A 26,613-nucleotide genomic window follows, 5' to 3' on the forward strand; every position below is an offset into this window, starting at 1 on the left:
CTATTTTGCTTACAGTTAGATTATAACCATGAAGGAAAGAATTTTAATTTTACCAAAGATTATCTCACCTTGTCCACTCCTGCACTTAAAATGAAGTTTCCTTTCTTGTTCCATTTTAACGCAAATATAGGACCTTTATGTTGCCCTAAGGTGCTGGCAAGATTACCTGAAAATTTATATTGATATGAATACATTAAAAAATAAAAAACTATGCTGTGAGCCACAATATAGGAAAATATATTGTAAATTAAAAAGTATTTTGCTTACCATCTTTAGTCCATATCCTTGCAAAGCCATCATAAGACCCAGTTGCTAGAAGTGTACCTTCACTCTGTCAGCAAAAAGGTTATTTATTTATTTTTACTGCATAATTCAAAGCAAAAGAGCACAAAGCAAATTTGAGGAAGAATAGATCTGCGTGGGATTTACGATATTTATTTCATTGATTGCAGCTTATTAAAAAGAAGTTCCTGAAGTACAACAGAAGAAGTTACTACACTGCTCAAAGTGAAGAAACATTTCTGGTGCTGCCACAGAGGACCCCTGCTGCTGTCACTTAGGATTGGACCAGGAGGTGCTGTAGGCAGGATTTTCCTGGGAGCATTTTGAGCGCTGCCGTTTGTACTCACGTTCCAATCCAGCGATGTCACGTCCTTGTTGCTGGGTACATCCTGCCCCCCTTCCCGGATGCAGTGCCGCAGCACCAGCTGCGTGGAGCCGCTCGTGCTGTTCTCACTGAGGTTCCATATCCGCGCTGTCGAATCGCCAGATCTGCAAAACAGCCAGTGGGGAGAGAGATGGTGCCATTTAAACATGGGCAATGCCGTTTATTTCGTGTATGTATTCATAGATATCGTTGTAATGATAGCCTGGGTTATTATAGAATATGCAGTGTGCAATATACAATATATTAATAATATATAGTATGCATAATAATACATTATAGACCATATTCAGTTATATATTTAGAGTTATATATAGTTATTTATATTACATACAGCATGTAACATAGCAATATGTAATATAGCAATATACTATATGTGCTATACAATATATGATACAAATTATATATAAATCATATATTTTTATATTCAATACAGTATAATTATATTTAATATTATACTAGATATTAATTCCATATTCATTATATATTAATTGCAATTATTTTTAATAACAATAGCGATGATGATGATAATAATGATAATAATAATAATAATAATAAATTCCATTTTAAAGCACTATTCTCTAAAGAACAAACACCACGGCATTTGATGTTTGGGGTAGGTGTTCCCTGAGCCTGCTGCCCTCCCCACACAGCAGCGTGCCCCCAGCACAGATAATTCCATACACACGTGGTCAGTGCACATACCCTGAGGCCAAAAGGTCACTAACGGGATTCCAGGCACAGATGAACACTTCAGATTCGTGGCCACGCAGCACCACTGCCTTGTTGGGAGGGATTTCGACATCTCCATCTACTTCCATCATATCCGTGTGATTATCTGCATTATGGGAAACAACAGTAGAGAGAGGTGGATTTTAGTATTTTGGGACGTTGTGACTCCTGTACGGTTCAGATTCTTCTGGGATGAGTGCAAGAATTCACAACTTACGTGATTCAAAAATTTGACAGAGCTGTCACATTCTTTTATTTTTTGGGTTTCAATTAATGAAGCACTATAAACAGATGGGGAGTTTCAAAAATGTGAGAAAGCTCTTCTCCCCTGTAAACCTTCACATCCAAACAGATTTCATTTTGGAGCTCCAGAACTGGGGCCAAAAGTTAATTTTTTGCTATGCTAAAAAACAAATGCTGTTACAAGTACTCACTTTTTCAGGCCCGATGCTGCATCGTACAATATGTTACTAGTCCAGCTTGTGCTTTAAAAATACATTTATAACACATTCATTTTCAAAAATCTCTCTTTTCACCAATTTCAGTCAAACAGGTTTTAAATCCACATCTCTGACACTCCATTTACAAAATGGCTTTAATTAATATAATCACATTTGGTGATAGAGCAAACTGATAACCAAGCTTCTCAAACTTCACCAGCAATTACTGTGGAATTATGGCAGCGTAACTTTCTGCGTGGAAGTGAGGTTGAATCCATATTTTTCTGGGGGTAATTCAACTGACAAAACAGTTTTCTTGGCATCTACCATCAATCATTTTCTATTATTAAAAATGAATTCACGATGAGTGCAAATGCAGAATGTAAGAAATGCTGCACAGTTCACCTGTTCCATATTTATTCACTGCAGTTAAAGAAATCACTTCACAGCTATTGCTTAATTTAGCATTGAGGGTTTCTCTCTCTGTTTGCACATGCAAGAAAATAGAAAAGGCTATTAAAACATGCATATTTTTTCAGAAAGAGCACCATATAAAGCATTGCTTCAGTCAGAGGATCGATGCCAGTCTGAAGTGCTGTACAGCCAGCAGGGGTTGCTGGCAGATCACATTTAACAGGGCTGAGATCCGAGGTCTACCCTTCCTCTATCCACAGTTATCAAGTAAATATCCTTTTTAGATTTCTAAATGAAAGCATCAAAGTAGGCAACTCATTTTTTTCAGCCAAAGATTGTATTTCCAGCTTTTTATCATATGTACTAATGAAAAAACTTAGTAAAATCAAGCTGTAAAACTTGTACACGGCTCAATATTAATATTCTCTCAAAAATGTCATTTCTTCAGGTGTTTTTACAGAAAGAACTGTAACTCCCACATGTAAACATGCAATTCAGACTTCCAGAAGACTATTTTCAAAACCACAGTTTAATTCCTGACCTAAACTTTTCCATACTAAGCCTCATTGTAAGGTATGTTCCTTTGACCAGTGATGACAAACAGAACTCATTGATTTCACCAATCACAACTAAAATGGAATTCATGAATAAAGCAAACCTGAGAGCAGTTGCATCGAGCAATTCTGAAAAGCAAATCATGAAAACTGATACTGATAAAGGAGACAAGGGACACAGGGCTTGTCCCAGCAACCCTGACCTCAGCATGAGCTGTCCTGCTGGGAGCTGGGTACAGCTCTGGGATCCATGGGATTTACAGAACCTGTTGGAAGGAGTTTGTGAAGTTTCACAAGCAATACTCAGTTTTAACCAGCCATGGACTAGTGGACTCCTCTCCTCATTCCTTGTACAGGAATGTCTCTTGATTATTTTTTCCTTTTTACGGAAGAGTCCTGTGAAAAACCTTCAGGTGATGGGAAAGAAGCAGTACTGGAAGTGAGACTGGTCAAGGGAATATTGTGAATTAATGAATTCAGGACTCTGCATCTCTTGCAACCCCATATATCAAAACTGGGGACAGCCAAAGGTGAGACATGATGTGTTCAAGTATCACCCACAAAGAAGGAATTCTCTGCAAGCTGCAGTTACTACAAGTTACATTTTTACCTCACTATCTAAAAGCTCATACTATGGTAAACAACTAGGAAATGCTAACCCAGGTTAAGGCCATTTCTGTCTCAACTTACTTGCTATAGTGTGTGCTCCATTCTCCTCTCCATTTGCAGTATTCTCTCCATTTTTCGCTGATCCCTGTTGGTTGGTGGCGGCTGCAGCTGCAGCAGCTGCCGCCTGCTGTTGTGCAAGTTTGTCTCTGTAGGCCTGCTGCCTTGTCTGTACCACATCAGGCATCACTGCATCTATCAGTGAGAGAGACTCTATCGGCCTACCATCAAACAAGGTACCGTCCTAAATTACAGCACAGGGAGAAAAGGAAAGAAAAGAAAAAAAAAAAAAAAAGACAATACCAAGTACAAATTAACATTACGGGCAAAGATTGCAAGCAAAACTAAAGGAAAAGTTTTGATTTAATATAATAAAGTGGTTTACATATGGTGCTGGAAGTGGTATCTCATCATTGTTGTGGTCAGGATTGGAATTTTAGTCTAAAGTTAAGTGGCCACCATAAATATGCAAAAAAAGCCACTGCAGGCCTCTGGGGGAGCCTGTGGAATCAAAAGTTATTTGCTTCAAGTTTGCTGAATTGTTTGCTAAAAAATTCTGTAAGCTATCTATGAATATGATTTCAAACATGAGTGGCTGCAGCAAAATCTAATGGTTTGTTTGAAGACAGAGCTGCAAACATTGCAACTCGGGTCACTGACTTGTGAAGTTATAGTCTTATTAGACTAATACTTTCCATAAACATATTATCTGGAGAGTTGACTAGTTTTCTTCCTTTTTTTAAACAGTGCTGGCATGTTTTCAAACAACAAGGAAGAATTTTATCCTGAAATGGACAAGACCCAGTTAAAAATACCCTTATACATATGCTAGGGCTTTGTAAGGATCTATTTTTAGGAGCTAGAAGGATTCCTTGCAATAAATATAGGGTCGTCTTCTTCTATTCCTATCACTTGCTTTATTTTTCTGAGGCTTCCTAAGGGAAAGGATTTGCTTCACTGGGACTGTGAAAACCACACAAACAGCAGACATAAGGGAGACTGGAAAGTGAGCAGAATTAATGGGGGGAAAAAAAGTTTCCTTCTGTAATCTAACTGACACATAGAAAGGCTTCTCACCTTCCAGGCACAAATGACAATGGAAATTGAGGGCGAGTGTCTGAAGCATCAGGCAGGAAGATACATAGCTTTCTGTACTGCTGGAATAACCATTTAAACATCAAATTTAATAGATCCTGCTCAAGATGAATTAGCCAGCAGAGGCAAAAGGCAAACTGGTGTATACCTTCAGCCTTCCTGCCACAAATTCAAACCCTCTCTCTCCTTGGAAACCTTGCCTTTGGGCTCACATTACTTCACTGTAATGACACAAGAGCCCAAACAAGAGCTGCACAGTGCTCTCCCACCTCCCTAGTGCCAGTCTACGAAACCAAAAAATGAGGAGATTACTGGTCTCAATTATTATTATCTTATTGCACTTCTCTGGATGTACTACAACATAAGAGTAGGGTAAAAACTCTACAGACAACGGACCTTTAAGCAATGAGCCAGAACACCATGCCTGGTGTTGTGTGGCTGCACTGGGCAGAACCCCCACCCAGTTATGTCACTCCATTCTGGTTCCACCACTGGAGTCATGGTGAACACCAGCAGTAAGGAATCTGAAGTAAAAGTAAATAAATAGGATACAAGAAAGTTAAGAAAAAATACTAACATTCAAACTTACTGCAAGCAAGGACACAATGCTCCTGCAAACAAAGCCTCCTTACCTCATTAATACTGACTTCTGCCTCTACATACTGCAGACCTTTCTGGATGATGGAAATCAAAGCAGCTGGTGGCACCAGAGCACCATTTATATTAGACTGGCTGATATGGCTCTCTATACCAAAGGTAAATGCTGAATGGGAAAACCCTAAAGACAAGGCAAAGACATCAGAATTGATTTATAGATAGACAACACTACTTGCTGTACCACGGTAGGACCTTCTGTTTAAAACCTGAGCAAATTATATGAAGTATAATGCTACAGCATGCTTCTGAGCTACCAAAAAACTTGTCAAAACACCTCAATTCCCTCATAGTTCAAGTGTACAAAAAGAGAAAAGTAAAGCTCGTATATAAACACGACAATTATTAATTACAGTATCAACAGCAAAACATTTGTGTGCGAGTCAATATAAAATATACAATTCACTATAGCATTTAAACATGTTTATATATTCACAAACTACATGTATGTGTTGTATCATATGTAGCATTTAATAAAAAAAGAAATAAATATCCAAGACACAAGTCTCACTTCCTACTTTTACTCACTGATTTGATACCCATGAAAGTGAAATGAATCTGTATGTGAACAGAATTCAGCTCATGGTACAGTGCTGCCATAATTGTGTATGCTCTGGCATTTAGAGCTACATCAGCACTGTGCACTGATTAAGAAGTGGCAAACATGTTACGGTGCAGCAATGGCAGCTGCTTGCTATTTATTTGATCACCCTGAAAAAGTGAATTTAAGCTAGAGAAAAATAGTTGTTTCAGCAAATTAACTCTACTGTCATGGCATTTTTCTTAAACCACTTCATTTTTTTTCCCTTTTTCCCTGTCAGGTAAGCAAGAAGCTGCCTGCAAACTTTCAAATGAAGATGAGGCAATTTTGTAAGTTTGGCTTCTATGACAAAAGCAATCAGCAACTGGAATAAGAATGTGTAGTAGTTTTCAGTAAATTCAGGCAGAAAAATCAGGGTTAGCTTTCTTTTGACAAGCTGAAACTGAAAAAGTCTGCCATCCACCATTGCTTCTAGTGCTTCTCTGCCTCAGCTTGGGAAGTCCATGAGCAGTGGACATATGTTGCATCAGTCAAATGCATTTTCAACAAGCCTGAAGCCACCCATCAACAATCACTGAACAAAACTAAGAACCAGCAAATGCTGAAAAAAGGAAGGTAAAATACGCAATATATGCGTACATTTTCTTATCTACCTATACGTATACACATTAAAGCTGATCTCTTACACTGTTATCTTAAGACTGGAGTTTATTTTTGCTTTAATATGCAGACTTCTTTTATGTATTGCTGAGATCATATTCCCTCCTGCCAGCTGACGATCATCACTTGTTCATTTACTGGGGCATGCCCTGACTTCCAGTCAAATCTTCCCATTCTAAATGTAGGCTGTGTTAAGCAATCAATATCACAGTTGTGAGTAAAAGATGATGTTGTCTCTTACAGAGCTTCAGGAATAACCACCACCACAAAACTCCCTGCAGCCATATGGCTGCATCTAGGAACCCAAACATGCAACACAAACTCAAACTGCTGATCCGACTGGGTTGGGGAAGCTTTACAAATAAGGGAGCACTGCTGCATTCTTGCTTGTGTTGTGCAGACACAGTGTGGAGGGATATGACAGGAAAAAGGTTTCTTTCCAAGTCTGACAATATTCAAATGTCTTTTGCTCTTTCTCCTAAGAAGCAGGAGATTCTGGCTACCCTGATGCCAAAGGACAAGGTCCTCAAGAAAACGTCCTGCAGGGACAAAGGCTTTTGGGAGCCCCAAGAGTTATTCCTGTAAAAAATCTGTTCATCTCTAAGTAGAGTCAAGCAATACAAATCACAGTCACAGTTGTCACTTCTTCCTTTGAAACACAGCCACATCTGCCCTCCCACAGTCACGTTCAGGCAAGGAATTCGGCTACACAAGACTGGTTCGCAGGAGCACCATCACTCCAAGGCAACAGGGAAAAACAGCATTTTGCTGATCATTCTATTTTCTTCTTCAAGCAGCCCTGAAGAAAATGGTGCAAAGTGCCATCATCACCCTGCAGAGAAGTGATCTCCAGGAAAATGCATTTTAGCAATCGAGTGAGTCCTTGGCTGGTTGACTGCCATCTGAAGACTCCAAATGACTAAATCTGATTAAGTTACAGAAGGTAACTTGGCAGGAATTCATTCTCTTGTTGAGAAGAAACACCAAGAAACAGTTCAGACAGAAGCACATGCCTACTGGCAAAATAATTGAATGAGCCTATGTTTGCTAAAGCCAGTTGCAGATGAAGATCAAATAAATTATGCGTTGTTTAATAACCAGAATTGTAAAAACTCACCTGACTCTTGCAAGTATCTATATACCAGGAAGTTAACCTCATCACTGCTTATACTCATCTTTATTCCCAGTTAAACCATGAGGTCACAACAAAGGACACAACCCTGCAAATAAACAAAAAATAATAGGTCAATCAAATATTTTTAGTGCGTAATAGGTATTTCCCAACAAATGCTGTATTTATAAAGTAAGTAGCTCCCTGGCAGCATAGACAATAGCTTCATTTTATAATGCAAATAAGTCTACTGGAGTCATTAAAAAGTCATTTCTCTCACCACAAAATAAAGGTCAGTAAATTAAATATTGCAGGGCCGGATTCTCATACGATGCAAGGTGGTAAGGACTGGAGAACTCTGCTGTTTAATACCAGTATTAAAAAGCCCTCGTTTCACAGGTTTTAAAAAATAATCAAGTAAGTTTCACCCGTTCTACATTACTGCTCTGGAACACATTTTTTATAACACGGGTCTCTCTCTGCCTGGTTAATAAAGACCAAGAACTTGGTTTCACATTGGCATCCAGGCAAGTTCTCACTTTTATGTTCTAATCTACTCCAATTTTCAGTTATTCCTGCTCTAGTGAAAAGGTACAGTATAAGCTACAACACGGTGTCTGTTCAAACAAGCCCAGCTAATCCCACTAAATATTAGAAAACATCTCAGCCATACATTTTGGCTTTGCAAAAAGAATTCTTGGCATTAGAGATCAACTTGAGACAGTCAGTTTTTAGTAACATTTCTCTAGGCTTTCAATCAGTGCTTCAAAAATATTGATGGGATATATATACAGATAAATAGATATAGATATATATATGTCTATATCTATATTTACACACACAATTTTTCCTTGATTTTAGTAAAGGCAAATATTTAGCAAGACAAATAATATATCAGACTATATATACTTTTGATTATAAACTTTGAAAATATGAGGCAACAACAGTGTTTAGAACATGAAGAGACAATACAGTACTTTTTCTAACTCAAAGCCTCATTTTTGAGAACATTCTCATGATGTCTGAATGTTTGAAAACTCTGACCTTTTTAAGTAAGCAAGTGAAAACATCAGCTTCCAGAACATGTTATGAAATAATGTCCACCTCCTGTTCCTATTATCTGTCCAGCACTTTTCATCAGCAAATCTTCCCAGGTTTTTACCCAGCTGACAACCACCATTATTTCTTCTGTGGAACTGGAGTCTGAGAAGGCAAGTGACTTTCCTACTGTTTATTTGACAAAGCTTGATCTGGGATCTGATGTTAAAAGGTACTAGAGAATGGGTTTTCCTGCATTGTTCAAAAGAAAAAGTTCTTGCTGCATGGCTGTGTGGTCAGGCCATTTGCCACTGCTGCTCCAAGAGGGAAAGCAGAGAGTGAACACAATAGAAAGTAACAACTACAGGGTTATGATTGACATTATAAGGCTGCCATGTGTATTCTCCCTGGGCATCTTTTCCTAGCAAGAACTCCCAGGGAAACAGGAGAAAATGACCACACTGTTTTTCTTATCACCTAACTTTGAGTTTTACCAGTCCACTGCAGCTAAACTTGGGAACAGCCCTCCAGGATGTGACCTTCCCACAAGTCCCATCGTGCTCTAAAGACGAGATCCAATTAAACCCCTCAAGAAGAGGAGAGGCTAAAGGATGAACTCCAATATCAAAAGGAGTTTATTTGCCTGAAACCTCACACAGACATCCCCAAACCTGCCCCAGGCATGTGGTCACCCAGCTCACAGCCATGCTGTGTTGTCAAAGGGGGAGATGACTTTAGTTTCTTAAGGAAAAAAATATTAAAATGCAGTTCTACTTAAATCCTTCTCATGTCTAAAGGAAAAAGCTGCCCCAGGACAATGACTTCTAGTAAGTGCAATACGGGTGGTAAAGGAAGGCACATTGATCCAACCCTACACCACCCCTCCAGAGCCCCCAGCCATGCCTGGGGTTCAAGACATGCCTGCCAAACTCCAATATATACTTTGAGGACTTGTTTACTGAGCAGAATGTAAAATGAATGGCATTTTTAGCCATGTCATGCATTAGCAACCAATTCCACCATGTGCAGGACCAAATGCTAATTTTATTCAGTTAGGTTTTGTTGCCATACATGGAGAAAATTATCTTTCTTTAAGACTTTTTTTTTTACAGAGAAATGCTGTAGGAAGAGGAACAATATTTTCCTTCAGAGGAATAGGTAATTAACTTTAAAGAGACTCATAAAGAAGGGGGTTTTTCTACATTACGCATGCACACACAAACGGCAGTATTTATTTCATGGGTCTGTCACCGATTTTTAAAATCTTGCTGCATCACCAAAAACGATAGATCAAACTGCAGAAATCTGATGAAAGTGCTATTTGTCACGCTGAGAAGTCCTGAATTATTAATATAAAGAGGGCTCCCCCCTCAAAGCAGAACTGTGGAGATGCCACATCAATTCACCTGTTATGTAGCTGGATAGCTGAAGGAAAAAAAAACCCTAATGTTTTGCTTGTCTGTCAAAAGTGTTCTTCACCCTGCCCGAATCAAAGGAGCCTCATTTTTTCAAGGCTGGTTCCCAGTGTTTTCCACAAGAAGCTTTGGCAAGGGGGAGCTGCCACCCGCTGTCCTGCCCGGCTATCGGGAGGTGGCACTGCAGCACTGGCTGTGGTACCCTGGCCACGAGAAAAACACAGAAATGCTGTCAATAAACACCGAGTTTGCCTGATGAGGGGCTTGAAACTGGAAAAGGTGCAAAAGGTTCCAGTGTTTTACCAAAATACTGCTTTATGCACGTTTTCAGCGCTCATTTACATTTTCTGGAAGCTCCTTTTTGTGTCTCCCCCATCCCAGGCCCCGTGGCTCAGGCAGCGTCTGGGGACAAGCGTCCCACAGCCAAGTGACACAAGAAATGTGAGAAGAACGAGCAACACCAAAGCATCTGCCTTCCAACCCAAAGAAAATGCCACACTGAAGAGAAAATGCAGCAGAAAAGGATACGATAATTATTTCCCTTTGGCACATTCCGAATTAACGCCAGGCTTATGCTGCCAACCCTCAAATTGTTTGTGACAATGGACCCATGCATGTACACATATACCCCAAACCCTAAAAAAAAAAATCACCTCATCGATGTTGGCTAATTTCCCCCAAATTCACTATTTCTACAAGCAATCAACTACTTATTTTGGTCACTTTAATAGATATTAATATTGCTCTTTATTTCAGATGCAGAAATGAAATCACCAAAGAGACACATAAAAATGAGACAAAAATAAGTAGAAGTTAACATGTAATTCCTAGCAGTCTTAGATTTGTAGCCGAATTTGCATAGGGCCCATTAAAAATATCTTAAAATATTTGCAGTTTTATGTCCCAAACCGATTCTGAAAATGTGATGAGATCCTTACGGCCCCCCCCTTTCTTTTTTTTTTTTTTTTCCCCTTAGAAACATTCCAAGTCTTCCTCAAAACATTCTGTGAAATTACATGGCAAAGTACAATGCACCCACACTGCTGTTTCAGATCCAATTATGCTTTTGAAGGAAATCTCTCCCACTTGCCTCTACTTTTGTTTTGCATCCTGGAGCAGGCACAGCACATGTGGAGTGGATTCCTTACTGGTAAAACCAAGATTAAATAAATAAATAAAATACCCCATGACAGGTAAAAAAAAAAGGATGTGCATGAGAGCTTACAAATGATGCCCAAATTGCTCATGAGAGTCTCTGAGACCACACCAGGATTGATATTCCCTGCTCAAAAGCAAGTCCATTTCAGCAGGCCTCTTCCCAGGTTTGATTTGCCTTCCCAGAGAATGGGCCTGTGGTTTGTAACACCACTGTTCAGTTAGAATTAGCACAACATCCAGATATCCCAGGTAATTTTTAATGCTGCTACAGAAAGTCCCTGAAGTCCCAAAATTTATCAGGCATAACACACATCAGCCATAAAAATCAACTGTCTGTAGAGATGCTGGCCTTGAGATTTACACAAGAACAGGTCAGGAGCACACAAGACACACACCTGAGCTTTTGACAAACTGACCCGCTCATTCCATGCCAGGAATCACACAAAAATTAATTTGGAAGCTACTTTTTGGAAAGGAAATGAGGTTTCTTATCCCAGAGACAACACCAACTCTGGCTTTGCTCCCACCCTGGCAGAACTGTGCCTGTGTTTCTGCGCCTGTCCCAAGGCAGGTCTCACCCCAGCACCTCTGTCCCTTGAGGACCATTCACACACTTCATACCTGGGGTAAAATTTACAGGTAAAATCCATTAAAAAGGAGATCGAATTGCACTCTCACCAGCACCAGATCTGCAGGCTAATCAGTGCCAACAGTGCAAACCTGGTTGTATTTCTGACAAATCATTATTCCACTCCACATGTTTGTGCTAGCTTTGTACTCATCCAGGTTCATGCCAAATGCTGGAGAACAGATGCCACCCGATAATGGCTCCTGGCCTAATAGGTTTTTTGGTTGTTTAGTGGTTTTTTTTTCAGACAAACCTGAACTGGCAGAGAAAGTTTATACATCAGATTATTACTGGGTATCTCTTAATCACCATTTGATAATGTACACTGGAGTTACACTACAATTAGAGCTATTGCATCATCAAATAACAGCCTAAGAAAGTGATATTTCTGCAGTTGTAGGTGGGCTCTAACACATTCTCATTAGGTAGGAAAACAGGAAAACCTGGCAGGCTGCTGTGAATACTAATTCCCCAAAAACATACCAATCATTAGTTTGATACCAAATATGATATGTTAAAGGGAGCAGCTAATGCTCTGGGTAGCTCTGAAGAATGCTTAATGTTCAGACATAAACAGACTGCTACAGTTATCCATGGAAAACAGAAGTCTGGCTACAGAAACAATAAATCCCCTACAACAAAAATATTGCCATTAGAGCTTTTATTTTTTCCTCTTTTGCAAGAAATCCAGACAAATATTTTGCTAGCATATGTGCACATAGACACTGATACCAATTTATTAATTGTTACTTAAGAATCTTTCTTGTTTTTAATGGCCATGATGATTAAAATAAAAAGAACAAAGGGTTCTGTTTCAATCCAACCACTCAGACCAGGCAGACTCCTGGATGTGTGAGGTTTCAGCAGGACTTCATTCAGATACTAAAGCCACCATGGGAGGAGCCTGCAGAACTGGAGATTTAAACCACAAAACACTGTTCCTGGTGGCTGCTGTTCTACTCAAGCTTTCTCCAAAGCCTCTTCCCCAAGACATGGTAAGTCTACCCCCAAAGGCTGATGAAATTCATAAGTTTACATCCAAAACCCTTTAGAAATGCTTTCTATGAAGGAAAACTCATAAGCCAGTGGTTCCTTTATATCAAACATGCAGTGACTTGTGTTGTACATCCTTCTGCATAAGAATTTATTAGACACCAATTTCAATAAAAATGAACATTTTCTCACACTCTAAAAAGAAAAAAAATAGTTGACTTTTCTTTAAGTGTACCAACTACTTGCTCGAAACACTCCTATTTGCCCTTTCACATCTTCACTTGAGAGATGGGGGCCAATATTGTATTGGGAACAATACAATTGAACGCTTAGTAAAGTTTTCCTACCACCCGACAATCTGCAGTTAGGAATTTTTTCTAACATTCTGAATTAAAACAAAAATATTTTTTCAAGTTAAATGCCTACGTTTTTTCTGTAATATCTCAAAATAAAGTGTTCTCATGTTCTGCATTTTTACCTGTGCCTCTAAACTGCTATTATTTAAATGTCCTCTTGTTTAAGATTTAATAATATGTCAGATGTGCACTTGCATTAAAAAAATCTGTAATTCTATCTTACGAACCTTCTTAATGATTTCTCATATGATCAGGCTTTGCTAGTTTTCCTTCTAGTAATTTAAACCAAGAGATGCTTCTCATGTTCTTTGTTTAACTCTACTGCTTTGCTTTTAACCTCAGGAATACAGCTTAACTTCTGAACATTGAAAAAAAAATAACTTTTCCTCTCCTCATCTGAATTGCCTTCCTTAGCTCAGGCGATAAATATTTGTATTCTGTACTTCAGCTTTAGTGACCTAATTTATGGCAACAGTCTCTGCCTTTCCATGCCAATTTGAGAGTATGAAGAATACAAGATGACAAAGCCAGCCTGAAATCTTCTGAAGAAAAAGAATTACAACCCTGAAAGGGAAGAGAAGGAAAAAAATAAAAACCAAACAAAACCCACTGCAAAACACAAAACCACCCAAAACCTTGGCTAAAAGTAAGTTACTGTCTACTTATCTGAAAAATGCAGCACAGTACTGTTACAAAATATGCTGCAGATGAAGCCCATTTGTTGATTTTGCCTAGAGCAAAGTAGTATTTAATTACTGAACTACCAATCTCCTCCCCAAAGTCATATGCTGTGTGACCCAGGAGGCTGGAATTCCGGATGTTACAGCACAGACACAAGCGACAGTGTACCCAGTATTGTATTTCCAGGGCTATGGCTGCAAAGCTGCACACTTCTGTGCTTTCTAGAGTTGAAAATACATCTTCCTGGACAGCTATAGGGCATCTTGCAGTGATTCTTGGGAGCCACATTTTGTAAATCCCTAGGCTGACTAAAGATACAGGGATATTTCTGGTATTGACACTTTATTCAACACTTTAGGTTCTTAAACTGTTTTCTCTCTTCATTATTATAATGCAATACCAGAAGAAATGATGCTTGGGGGAGATTTTTCTCCTTATTTCCTGTATCAGAATAGCAAAGAGGTATTGTTTATTAGTATTTTAAAGACTTTGCAACTCTCTGGGTAACAATGAAAATAGACAGATGGACTAAATGATCTCCAGAGGTCCCTTCCAACGCCAATCATTCTGTGATTCTGACATCTCTTTAAAGGCACAACTGTCCTGCATGACAATTACAACCTTGTTGAAATGGAGCTAGTCCTGATACATCCTTCTGCAGATGCAAATATGTTCCTTTAAAACTTAAAAGCCAAACTCAGCTGCTCAGAACATGCAGTAAAACCTCCAGCAGTAAGTCCTGCCTCATTTTTGATTACTCCATGAAAGCCATCCCCCTCTGACTCCCCACAAGATCCCAAGCCCAAACACCTTGTTTAGTGAAGGATTTTTAATCACAGAGCTCAAGCTCCCTGATGGAGACAGACCGAGATTAAATGAAAACTTAGTAGTACACACAGTAGTTCAAAAGAAACCACCATCATCTTTCAATACTTATATAATTATCAGAACACACCAGGAAATACAGCTAAACATTATGAAATTCTCCTTGATCAATTGTCTAATCCAGACCAAAGGCATTTTAGAAAGGAATAATCTGTGGCTTGACGGGATGACCTTCAGGGTTAGACTGTCCTACCCACACAGAAGCTGGACAGATGCTTATGGCAACAAAACTGGAAATGTGGCATTTGTAAAACTGATTAGAAAGTGATGGGTCTTGACTAATGACCAGAACTGGCACAGTCACCTGAGGGAGCACTAGTGTAGGTTTGGCCAGTATGGGTTACTTCAAGATGACCTGCAAGGTCCAAATTCCGGGCCCTGTGCGCTAAATATATCTCTGTAATGGAGAGGGAAGCACCAGACAAATGCTTGGCGTTCCTCCTGGGAGAGACATCTGTCCCTCAAAGGGGAAAATTGTCTTATTGGAGGGGCCATCTCAGGAACAGTGGGAACATCAAACAAGCTCTGCAGCTTCCATTCTTAGGCCATTTGAAGGATGTCCCTTTAGAGAGAGTTACAGTCCTTCAGGAACACCCAATTCCAATAAATAAACATTTCTGCAGTCAAACTTTTAGACCCTGTCTCAAGAAGGCTTTTGGAAATTATTCAATGGCTTCACCAAGTGCTAAAATAGGAGCCTGCTAATGCTGCCTGGATCTAGACACAGAACAGCTGCTGGAATCAAGTCCAAGAAAGGGGAAAACTGGAAAAAGCCTTTTCTGCAACATTGTTTAAAATCCTGTATATCCCTTTTTGGCACACATCTGATTTTAAGTATGCAACTGTATGGCTGCTGATCTCCTGTGCTGCATTAAAAAGACTTTGCAAGAAATTAATTATGGATGCATGTGGGAGCACACCCATTAAACCTCGCTTGGATCAAACTGTGTAAAAAATTCTGAGAAAATAACAGATTGAGAAGAGCCCTTGAGTCAGTCAAAATGAACCCTATCAAGGGCTTCTGCTGAGACTACGGTGGGGAGGGGCAAGGTCCAAAAATGCTTTTCTGTTTGTGAACACCACCACTGAAAATAAACACAACTCCTGTGGTTCAATCTTTTTGATCCAGAACTTAGAGAAATTAACAGTTAAACGGGGTTAAAAATCTCCATACCATGCTAAGTTTCTGCTCTCACCTGATTTATTCTCATTTTCACTGCTAAAAAACCTACTGAATAACATGGCCTGTAAGTCTGATCAGGAACATTCCATTTCTCCCCAATATGTTGTTCCTGATGTTCCCACAATACATCATTCAGGGCTCTGAGGGACTGTGTCAATTGAATTGAATGATGTGGTCGCCTGCTGGTACATAAATGCAAAAGCAAAGCTGAGGGGGTTTATTTTCAAAACAGGAGACATTGATCCTGTGACAATGTTCCATTACCCTGACTTTATTTCTATTAGAGACAGTGATTACATCTACATCAATTGCTTGAGCTGATGGATACTGGTGCACTAACAGTGACACAGTTCTTCACTACGCTGCTGCTGGATGCTGATGGCTTACAAAACAAGATTCATTCTCAAACTAACACTACTTATTTCTCCATGGAAAACCACTGAAGTTTGGGCAGACTTTTGTAATTAGCCAGTTCTCAGCTGTCTGTGGTTTTTTTTGGGGGGGGTTTGTGTGTTCAGTAAATCTTATTGTGGAACGGTGATTAGTGACTGTGTAGCCTGGCATGGATTCTATTTGTTATGATTAAAATATTTACATTGCTACCTGCTGGTAATAAAACAGCAGATGTAGTTCTCAGAAGCAGCTGTGGAAAGGTATTTCTGCACTGGTACAACAGCAGAGGCAGCCCTATCTTGACTGGGGATGTTTTCATACAGCTGTATGGGCTCCCTCCCCTTTTCATGCACTGTCACCCTTTTGCAGTTTCTGTCCACTGCCCTTGCTATCTTTCCCAAGCTGGTGATCCATCTTCCAGCTTTCATCTCTTGATCTGACATCTGATCTCGAGCCTGTGGTCATGCATTTGCCCTGGTTTTCACCTCCTCACCATGCACTGCCTACACACACTCTGCACTCCTGAGTCCATCTCTCCATCTGCTCTCCAGAGTATTGAGTTTATCTGTATCTCCTTCAATCACTTCTTTTTCTATGTCCTTCTTTCCCTACTTTTCCATTACAACACAAGTTGCTAATGTTTTGCAGAAATAAATTCTGCTGGTTGAAAAAAAAAAAAAAAAAAATTCAATTCATCATCAACAACAGTGTTTTCTAGTCCAAGTAAACGCTGTTCCTTTTATTTGTCCTTGTTTGTTTAGCCTTGTGCCCTGAGTCATGTCCTGAACTGCCTGCAGGAGAAAGGCCTTCATCTGACTCACTTCAGGGTATTTACCAGAATGGGTTCCCTCACTCTTGATAAGGAAGTTTTTTTAATGTTGCCATAACAACAAGAACTCGGGGTGATTCGGAGCAGCACCTGCACAGAGTGACCAAGCACAGCTCTGCTCTGAGCTCCCAGCGCCTGAAACTGGGACCAGAGCAGGTCTGCCAGAGCCAGCCAGCACCTCCTCTCTGCCCCAGGCTGGTGCCTACAACTCAGCACAGCACTACCTGGGCACCTCCCTGCTCAGGGCGATTTCATACTGCACACCTAGAATTTTTGCACAACCAACAGCAAAATAAAAAAGCTCCAAATTGTTCTCTGTGGTGTGACTGGGGACTTGCAAGGCTGAGCCTGCAGGGATCCAAGCAGCCCTTGCCTGGCAGTTCTGAGAGCAGTGAATTCTACTAGAGTCCAAGTCTGCAAACACTCATTGGTGGCCATCCCTGCCTCACGGTGTTGGAATAGGCTTTTTTGCAAAACACTATATTTTGGGGTTTTATTAAAGCTGATATCATTACTTGGGTAACTACACTAAATTTCTGCATATCTTTGGGGACTGGTTCCTCTTTCCTAGTGAACAAGCAAATTAAAACCAAACATGCATCGGTCTGGGCACAGACAGCTCCATGAACATGACTTTTTCCAACAAAGGATCCGCTCCCTCATTTACCCTGCCCCTCGTGTCTAAGCCTGAACACTCTCACCTCAGCTTTTTCAGCACCTACAAAGTTATTTTCAAGCGCAGGTATTATTTTGAGCATGAGAAGTTAACAGAACTACTCCATAAATAATACTGACCACATAAATAGAGCAGGAGAAGCATTTCCTGGAGTGGAAGGATGCTCTCTGTGTGTGCGAGCATCTTTTCTGACTCCTACATTATTTCAGAAAAGATCAGGGATTATCAGGCACAGCACAGCTTTGGCAGTGCTGGGGATATAAACATATGAAAAAGAGAGAGACGGTAATGAGGTGCTCAGTGCTCAGAACAGGTCCTGAAGAGGCTTTGATCCATTCTAAACGCAAATAAACCCAGCTTATTTCCCCATTGTTAAGACTAGTCTTTTATGCCTTTCCCATGAGAAAAGAAGTTTTGGAATTATGTTACTCTGGCAGCATCTAGTTTGGGAATAACAAATAATTTTTCTGAAATTCCTTTGTGAGTGCATAAAAGCTGCCAATTCTTTTCCTGAAGCAGATGTCTTGTTGAACAGTAACAGCTCTGAGTCCTGTGTTTCTGAAAAATTAAGGATGACACACAAAACCCCTGTGAGGGAATACCATAATGGGGTGAGAAAAATGGAAAAAAATCCAACCTAACAACCCCACAGGACACAGAGAAGATCCTTTAGTTACAATTCATTGAAATTTCAAGCCAAGAAAATACCAACTGTTAACAAGGAAAGATAATTTCCAGCTTTAGTGGCCATTAATCACAGAATCAGCTCATGAGCAACTACATTGGGACCTGCTGCTTTCTGAAGAGGAGGCCAGACTTCTTTATCTACTTTTAACTTTGGGATGAAGAAAAAGAAGATATTGCCCTTTGGACAGGGAAAACAATGAATTAATTATACTAACAATGCAAGGGTTCGTTGTGGATTTTTTAAACAAAAAACATTGAATACTTCTGACTTCTTAGAACAAGGTCAGTATTACTCATGAGTTGTGGATTGATGGCAAACAAGTAGATTGGTACTTGTGAACATTAATAGCAGAAATACACTGCACTTTAAACAAGCTTTTCTCCATTTACCCGGATATTAAACATGCTGAGAATCTAATGCAGTTGGCCAGCAGAATTTGGTATTGAAAATATAGGCTAACATTCATCATATTTAGTATTCAAACTTCTCCACAGCCATGAAACATATCCTAAAGCTTGGAATAAATTAAATGTAAACTGACAAGTTCTTCTAGCCCCAATATGTTCACCTCAAGAGATTTAAAGACATGTAACTCACGACTGACTGCAGCATTATGTATGAATGGAGTTCTAAAGAAAGCTTAAGAAAGTTTACCCTCAGATTAAAAACTCAACTCTTTGCTTTGCCCAAGCAGTTTCACATCCACCTTGTTCACTAAAGCAGCCTGAAACGAGCCTGTGGGAATCTGCAGGTAAATAACCATTATGAGTGGAGGATCTTTAAAAAAGCGGAAAACCCCCCCCACTTTTTGCAAAACCAAAAGTCATAGATAACGTGTTTCTGCAATTGGTCACATGAATGCAAAACCAGAATACGTGTGAATCTCCATGAGCTATTTCTACTCCTACACTCCTGCACTATCCCTGCCCTACTGGTTGCTAATCTGCAAAAAAAGCCTCCTTTCCTCATACCACTCTACCAATGCCACCTACCACACCATCTTATTCTTAAATAAAACCAAAAGCAACACCAGTATAAAAAAGTGAAAACCACAGCTCTGAGTCTTTAAGAAGCCATCTTAGAGCTACAGCCCATTTTTGTTCAGGAATAATCAAACTGCAGTGTCTGAGGATAAATTACAGAAATCAGTTACCAGTGCAAACAACATCAGGTGCAAAAGGGCATTATGAAACCATCTTCACCTAGTTGGTTTTTTTTTTTATTACTTAAAGACCAGTTAGCAGGGAAAAAAGTCACTAAATCAGACATTCCTCATTTAAAAAATGAAAGAAGATGTACTAATTAAAACAAATGTAACACCCAGAAATTTATTTCAGATAAAGGGCCGATGAAGTGGATCAGAAACCAACTGTATTTACTTTGGCACCTCAAGATTTAATTTCAGGTGAACTTTGAAATTAGGCAGCTAAATTTTCCAGAAGCACCTAGAACACTTGGATGCCATATTGAAATTATTTCTAACAAAGAATAGGATGTGAAGTTCTTGACTTTTGTGGCTACTTCCTACCAAGACCCATCTCTCAAAAGCCATGAAAGAAATTAAGAAACAAGCACTGTCTGACAAACATTATTTCTGGTATTCAAAGAGGCAAAGCTCTTTTGGTTTGTTAAATCAAATATTACAGAAGGGGTTTAATACCCATGATCCCAGCCCTGCTACAGACACCGGGCATGGCCACTCATGAACACGAGCGACTGCAGCTGCAGACAGCACTGATTCATTGTCCTAGGCAGTGACACAGCACCATCACCATACTCATCCTATTTTCCATTTGCAACTGAAAATAACAGGAATGTGAGACCAGTGTAAAAATTCCCATTTCTCCTTTCACTGCTCTGTATGCCAATCTGCAATACTGGTGTGATCTATCACGAAGCCATAGAGGAATAAAGCAGAAATCTCAGAGCTGCCAAGGCAGCCAGGAGGAAGGAGCGTGTTCCTGAGACAGCTCTGGAAAAGGTGGTGGGGAAGGGGCTGTTGGGGTCCGTCATTAGGGCAGAGTGCTGCTTTACTTTTACAAAATGAAAGATTGGGCATTCCTGGGCCTCTGTTCTGTCCTCATGGTCCCTCAGGGCTGTCACTGCCTCCTGCACAGGGCCCAGGAGGCAGTGGGGTGACAACCACAGAATGAGAGGGGCAGTGCAGTGACTCCCTCGGTCCAGCCCCACTGTGAGACTGGACATTCAACTGCACAACACGAGACCCTGGTGGGCACACAGGCAGCTCTGACAAAACCACCTCATCCCCAGGAACTCTGCAAAAATGGCCAGATTGTTTTCCAAGCCTGCAAGTACCTCTTGCCTTGATTTAGACAGTTTTCAGTTTCTGCTACAGTCACCACCCTCAACGCAGACATTCCATCTCTGCATCTCTCTATCCTACTCTGCACCATACCTCAAATCTGACTGTGGAGGTTTTCATGAGCAAAACCTATACTGTCTAGGCATTAGTACTGTGTATTTTGGCAGAGACATCTCCATCTATATTAGCTATACCCAAAGTTCAATAAGAAGTCGTATTGATTTTTCCCTTCAAGCATATATATATTTGATGAAAAACTCACTCATGCCTCCAAAAGTTGTCTAGACATTAGCTGATTCCCCTTCTGCCTTCAGCATCTGCTTTTTTTTTTTTCCTCAAAATGAAGCTGTACCAAGGGTCGTTTGGCAGAATATTAAGAATAGCATGTATGCTGATATGATATGCCTATAATATGTGGAAAAGGCACACAACACGGTCAGTGTCATCAGCCTCCTTGACCAGATTTTCCATACCCTGCAATATACCCTTTTTTTTTTCCCCACTGGGAACTGTTCCAATATCTGAATCATCAAGAGCAGTCTTTTCTTTTACAGAACGCCCTAAAAAATAAAAACAAGCTTCTTTCCTTGCCTGTAGAAATTGGAATATTTTGCCTAACTCAAATTATCCCGCACTAAGGACAACTTTGAATAAATGCCAAGTTCTGATACTTCATCAGTGCTTAAGTCTAGAGGCATATTTATACTACTGTAAAAGAAAAATTCCCAGAGATTGGATGATTGTGCCTGCTGTAACACAGCCCCAGACGGCTCCTACACATTGCAAAGTCACCTGCATCTCTAGAAGTAATTACATTGTTGATCTTAGAAGATTAAAGCAGCATACCAAATGGTCCTCTTGCTAATTTGGCACTCTACAGAAGGTCTAACTGGCAAAAGGAGCCTGAACACACCTGTAGAAGAATATGTAATGACATTCAAAAATATATTAAAATGTAGTTTAAAGGAACACTATTTTGCTTTTCTGTGTAGCACATGGGATATAAAAAAGCTATAGTAAAGCAGCCTGTGGTATATAAAGTTTTTGTTCTGTGAAGGAGTCATCCTTCCAAGCTGTATGCAAAAACTTGCCTCAGTGCCTATACCCACACATAAAAACCTTAAAATTTAAAGCTGTTGGCTTTGTACAGTAGGAGAATCTACTGAAGAAATTCTTATCAAATGGGCTGAAAGTCACAAGGGGTCCAATTAAGATAAAAAGTTCAAACTCAGGACATTTCCTCTTCTTTCTGAGTCCTCTTCTTTCTGACTGCTCAGGCCAACATCAGACATCTGTTCTCACTAATTTTTTAATTAATCCCCTTTGAAGCAAACTATTCAAAACCTGACAATACCTCATCTGTCCGATAAGGACCCCCCTCCATCAGAAGGTGCTATTTTGAATTAAACTGCTCCTCCACTGATGCAGTTGGAAACACAATCATAGCTTTGTATAGAGAAAACAGTTTTGCTGAGTCAAGCTAAAACATTAGCAGAGATGGAAATACACCCTGTCTTGTAACTGCAGGCAACTATTACACAGGCAGCTGCACTGAAATGGTCTTCAGCTTGTCCCACAAGTGACCTCTACTCTGTTTTTTTCAGAATTAACCAATCACAGTAACAGCTTCTCCTGGTTCAGAGTCAAACAAATTAGATAGGACGGCTTTTCACAAAAAGAAACCCACTGTCTTTGGTTACCTTGACCTTACCTCAAACAGATTCAATGCATGTAAAATTCTGCTCACCCATTTCCAGTAATGGGAGCATTATTTGAAAATAAAGAGATGATAGAGAGGGAGAAGTCCATGACTTCTCCAGATGACATTATACTTTAATAAGTACTGCACAAATTGCTCACAACATTTTGAAAAATTTTCAGTATTTCTCAGACTCCAAAGAGCTCCCATCATCTTTCTTTTCTTACAATATTTATAAAGCTATGATGTTTTTACTTTGCAGAATTGCCATTTAACATTCTTGAGTGATGCTACTCAAACCTTCCCAAAGCCATTTCTCTCCTGTAGATCTGAAAGCGCATTTTCTGCCACTCCAAGACTTAGAAACTCTAAAGTAAGCCTACATGCATGGCTGGTGCATGCTCGAGGCACTATGTACTTACAGGGCTGGAAACCACGCAGTGTGAGTAGTACCATGACCAATTATTTTAGATAAACCAACCAAATGCAATGACAAAAGGGAAAATGGCTTCAGTCTTTATTCACTCACAACTTCCAGCACCTTTTGCTTCCTTTATTTATCAGTCCAGAGGCTTCTCAAGCAAGGACATCCCTCTCTCTCCTCAGTATCTCCAGCACATAAAGAACTTATTTGTTTCTTAGCTTGACCAGAGAATCCCATTGAAAATTTCTTGTGGACTCCACCTTGTTTTCAGAAAGTACACACAGAGATCAATCCAGAAGAACATTTAAACATATTCTAGTCCCACTGCCTTCAACTGCTTAAGTGATGTGTTGGAGTAGAGCCAGCCCAACACTACCCTGCAAGGCCACAAAGAACATCAGCAATATCCTTCTCTACCTTGTGGGGGTCTACTTGCAAGATAAGGGTTGTTAAATTCCCTCTGTCTTTGAGTGCCCTCCATAGACCTAAGAGAGGCACACAAGGAGAGCTTGCCAAAAACTTTAAGGGACTGTGAATTTAAAAAAAAAAAAAAAAAAAAAAAAAAAAAGGGGGGGGTGTGCTGGGGAAAGAAAAGACATCTGCTACACCCACAAGACATTTGTTAAATTATGGTATATATTAAAAATGCTACAGATGCCAATGTGGTCTCAGTTATCTCCTGCTGAAAGAACAAATGCTCAATTGTGCTCTTGCACAATACTTGAGCATGGCTGCTGGTGGCCTGGTGCACAAGGAATTTTCCCTTTTCCCTTTCTAAGAATAAGCATAGGTAATCTCATCTCCCTTGTAACTCTAGCCATAGAGAAGAGATAAGAAAATATATTTACGGAAAGTTTCCAAAATCAAAAGAAATTATAGAAGGATTGCAGTTACATACATTCAAAGGAAACAACTGCAAAATCATGAGTGCACATTACATTTAAGAAGACAATAATAACAGCACACAGTCTGGATATTTGCCCTCTGAACCACACACTCATGTTTTCCTTTGGGAAGACAAGACTTTAGCACTTGAAAAAAACATACTATAATCAAAATTCAGTAATTTTCCACCCTTTTTTAAGAACTGATACACACCAAGGCAATAGTGACTCCACACTTCAAGGAGACAACATAGTTTTTACAATGTGTTTTAACAAAAGGTCTATTTATTAATACTTCCATACCGTCAATTGATGTGTTATACCATAACTCTCAACAAAATGAATATGGATTTACACATGAGACACTAACAGCTCCAAAAGGAGCTGTTAAAGACCACTGAATAAAAGAACACTTAATGTATGGATTCAGTGAACTGCAGAAACTGATACCTAACAAATACTGTAAATGCACGTAATACTAAATTGTACCAAACTACAGTCCACTTTTATGACAAATAAATAGATAAATCATTGAGTGTCCTTACCAGAACTACTCTCTGAAACCCCACAAAATTGTGATGTGGCAGCAGTACAGCCCTTGGTATTACACCACCTGTAACACAAACCATATTATGATAGTTTCTATCAATATTTATTTTAAAGGATGAAAAAAGGATAAAAGCTATTTTTCTACCAGTCTTTTTACTGAAAGAATTAAAACAACATTCAGTTTCCTACTGATAACAATATATGCTTAGTTAAGAAAATAAACATAAAAAATTAAGAGACCTTGATTATTTACATGGAATTTATTTTAAAAGCGAATTACAGTCACAGTTTCAACTCTATCCTCTTCTCACTCTAAGTTGAAAGCAAATCTCCACCACAGAATAGCATATTAGCTTCAAAGGAATTTCTGTTCTTTATGAGACTCCAGATTAAAGTTTACAAAGGGGTAAATACTGATGCAATAGATATTGCAGGGTTAACCAATGCATACTAAAATGATTCAATAGCAAGATGAAAACCAGGAAACACAAGGCCATGATCAAACAATCCAGTGTTTTCAAAAGTTACCATTTTGGAGCAGAACTTCACATCAACAAATTATAAAGAGTGTGTTATATGAACAATCCTTAAAATACCCTCATGAAGTTAATTTCTACAGGCAACTTCAAAATTTAAACAGTCCCTAGAAATACATTGCACACCTGTGATCAGAATAATTACTGATTCTGTATTTGTGTACCATGGTGATCCCTACCACCAATATTCATTACAGATTAAATCATTAGAAAGTGATCTTATGTAAACTAAGGGATTAAGGAGAAGATTTGTAGGCAGAAGCACAGGAACACTGTCTGGGCACCACAGGAAAAGAATCCACATATCAAAAAAAAAGCTGTTTGAAGCAGGATACACTCAATAGTAAAACAGATAACTCTGCCCTCTGGAAGAGGATCTGGAAAACAGCAAACAATTTTCTAAGTACTAAACTCCAGCTACAAAGGCTGACAAAATACATTACAAATAACACTAAAACTTCCCAAGCACCTCCTTAATACTAGGATTAAAACCAAGTAAGGCAACACATGCCTTAAACAGGACTTAGCATTTCAGACTTTCCATCATCCTAAAAGCAACCACTGACGTCTAAGAAACTCTCTGCTATTTAGCCTGTTGCTACGCTCAATAAGACTTGAAAATGTTTTTTCCTCTTTTGATTGAGGAACCACAGGGTATTTTGGTCAGCAATCATTTTCCATGTTCCAATTCCCAAGAGAATCAAGTAAACTTCTCCTCTTTTCCTTCTGAAAAGCCTCTGACAGCCAAATGGACAGTAGTGTCGAAAACCATGGTACCACCACCCTGGACTGGAAAAGTGTCCTGGTCCTCCCTGTAACACTGACAGTAATTCACAAGAACTAACTGAAAAGGTCCTGACCCTCCATTAATGTAATTTTAATTCTCTGCTAGGGTATTACTTACTGCTTTGATCATTTCTACAAACCTAACTGTATATGCCAACTACACTGCTAAAATTTAATTTGGGAAAAAATCATCAGAAACACAGTTTAACAAGCTTATAAAATTTTAACTCTAAGTGCAAAGGGTCATTAAAAGGGGATGTTGATCCTTCTGGGTGAACAAACAAGACAGCAGTAAGTTTCAACTTTTATGCTTTGAACCTTGTACACTTTATGTTTACATTAAGGATTTTTCATTCATTTGCAACAAACTCTGCTCAAGTAAATAACTGAAATTACCCCCAAAATGATGCCAAACAAGAGAAAGAACCCAGAGGCCCTACAGGAGAGCAGAGAACCACCACACTCTCAACAGAACCTGCTTTAAGAGGAATTCCTTTCCTCTCCACAGCACCCTTCAGAGCACACACAGAAAACACAAAACACACTGAACACCAGAAATTCACCATTGCATTAACCTCTCTACAACAGCAAGAAACCTGTTCACAGTTACCTTAGCCATGGCATGGAGAGGGCTGAGGGAACAGCAACAATTAAATGCATGGCCTAACTTAACAGGGCTTTTAAGAACGACTAAGCAACAAAAGCAATTTTTTCAGATGGATCCTGATAGTCAGCTACTTCTGCAGGCACTTGCAGCTCGTAACATGACCAATGGTCCTCTAAAAATCCATGTATTTTTAATCTGTTTCAAATTAATAAATAGGAGTAAAATTTATTGCATGTGCTGCAGAGACACACTGCATAAAGAGTATATGTCTGGGGTTTTTTATGTATGTTAGTGATGTGAATAGAATTTGTAGTAAAAAACCCTTCACATACAGTGAAGAATGTAGGATAA

General features: G+C 39.4%; 1 protein-coding gene across 5 annotated transcripts in view; it reads right to left on the bottom strand.

Moving 5' to 3' along the window:
- TBL1XR1 (TBL1X receptor 1) overlaps nt 1-26,613 on the bottom strand; it is a 109,724-nt gene that overhangs the window by 14,500 nt on the left and 68,611 nt on the right. For 2 of the 5 annotated variants that reach the window (XM_039556747.1, XM_010397359.4), the window contains exons 3-10: nt 24,330-24,397; nt 7,538-7,640; nt 5,198-5,343; nt 3,495-3,714; nt 1,370-1,520; nt 630-771; nt 268-331; nt 69-166 (exon numbers count right to left, since the gene is read on the bottom strand). In XM_039556747.1, coding sequence (XP_039412681.1) covers nt 69-166; nt 268-331; nt 630-771; nt 1,370-1,520; nt 3,495-3,714; nt 5,198-5,343; nt 7,538-7,595 — 879 coding nt within the window. In that variant the 5' untranslated portion in view covers nt 7,596-7,640; nt 24,330-24,397. The remainder of the gene's footprint in view (nt 1-68; nt 167-267; nt 332-629; nt 772-1,369; nt 1,521-3,494; nt 3,715-5,197; nt 5,344-7,537; nt 7,641-24,329; nt 24,398-26,613) is intronic. The other 3 variants (XM_039556748.1, XM_010397360.4, XM_039556749.1) reach the window with 2 other exon arrangements.

The sequence above is a fragment of the Corvus cornix genome, chromosome 9, assembly GCF_000738735.6.
Source record: "Corvus cornix cornix isolate S_Up_H32 chromosome 9, ASM73873v5, whole genome shotgun sequence".
Classification (NCBI taxonomy): Eukaryota; Metazoa; Chordata; class Aves; order Passeriformes; family Corvidae; genus Corvus; species Corvus cornix.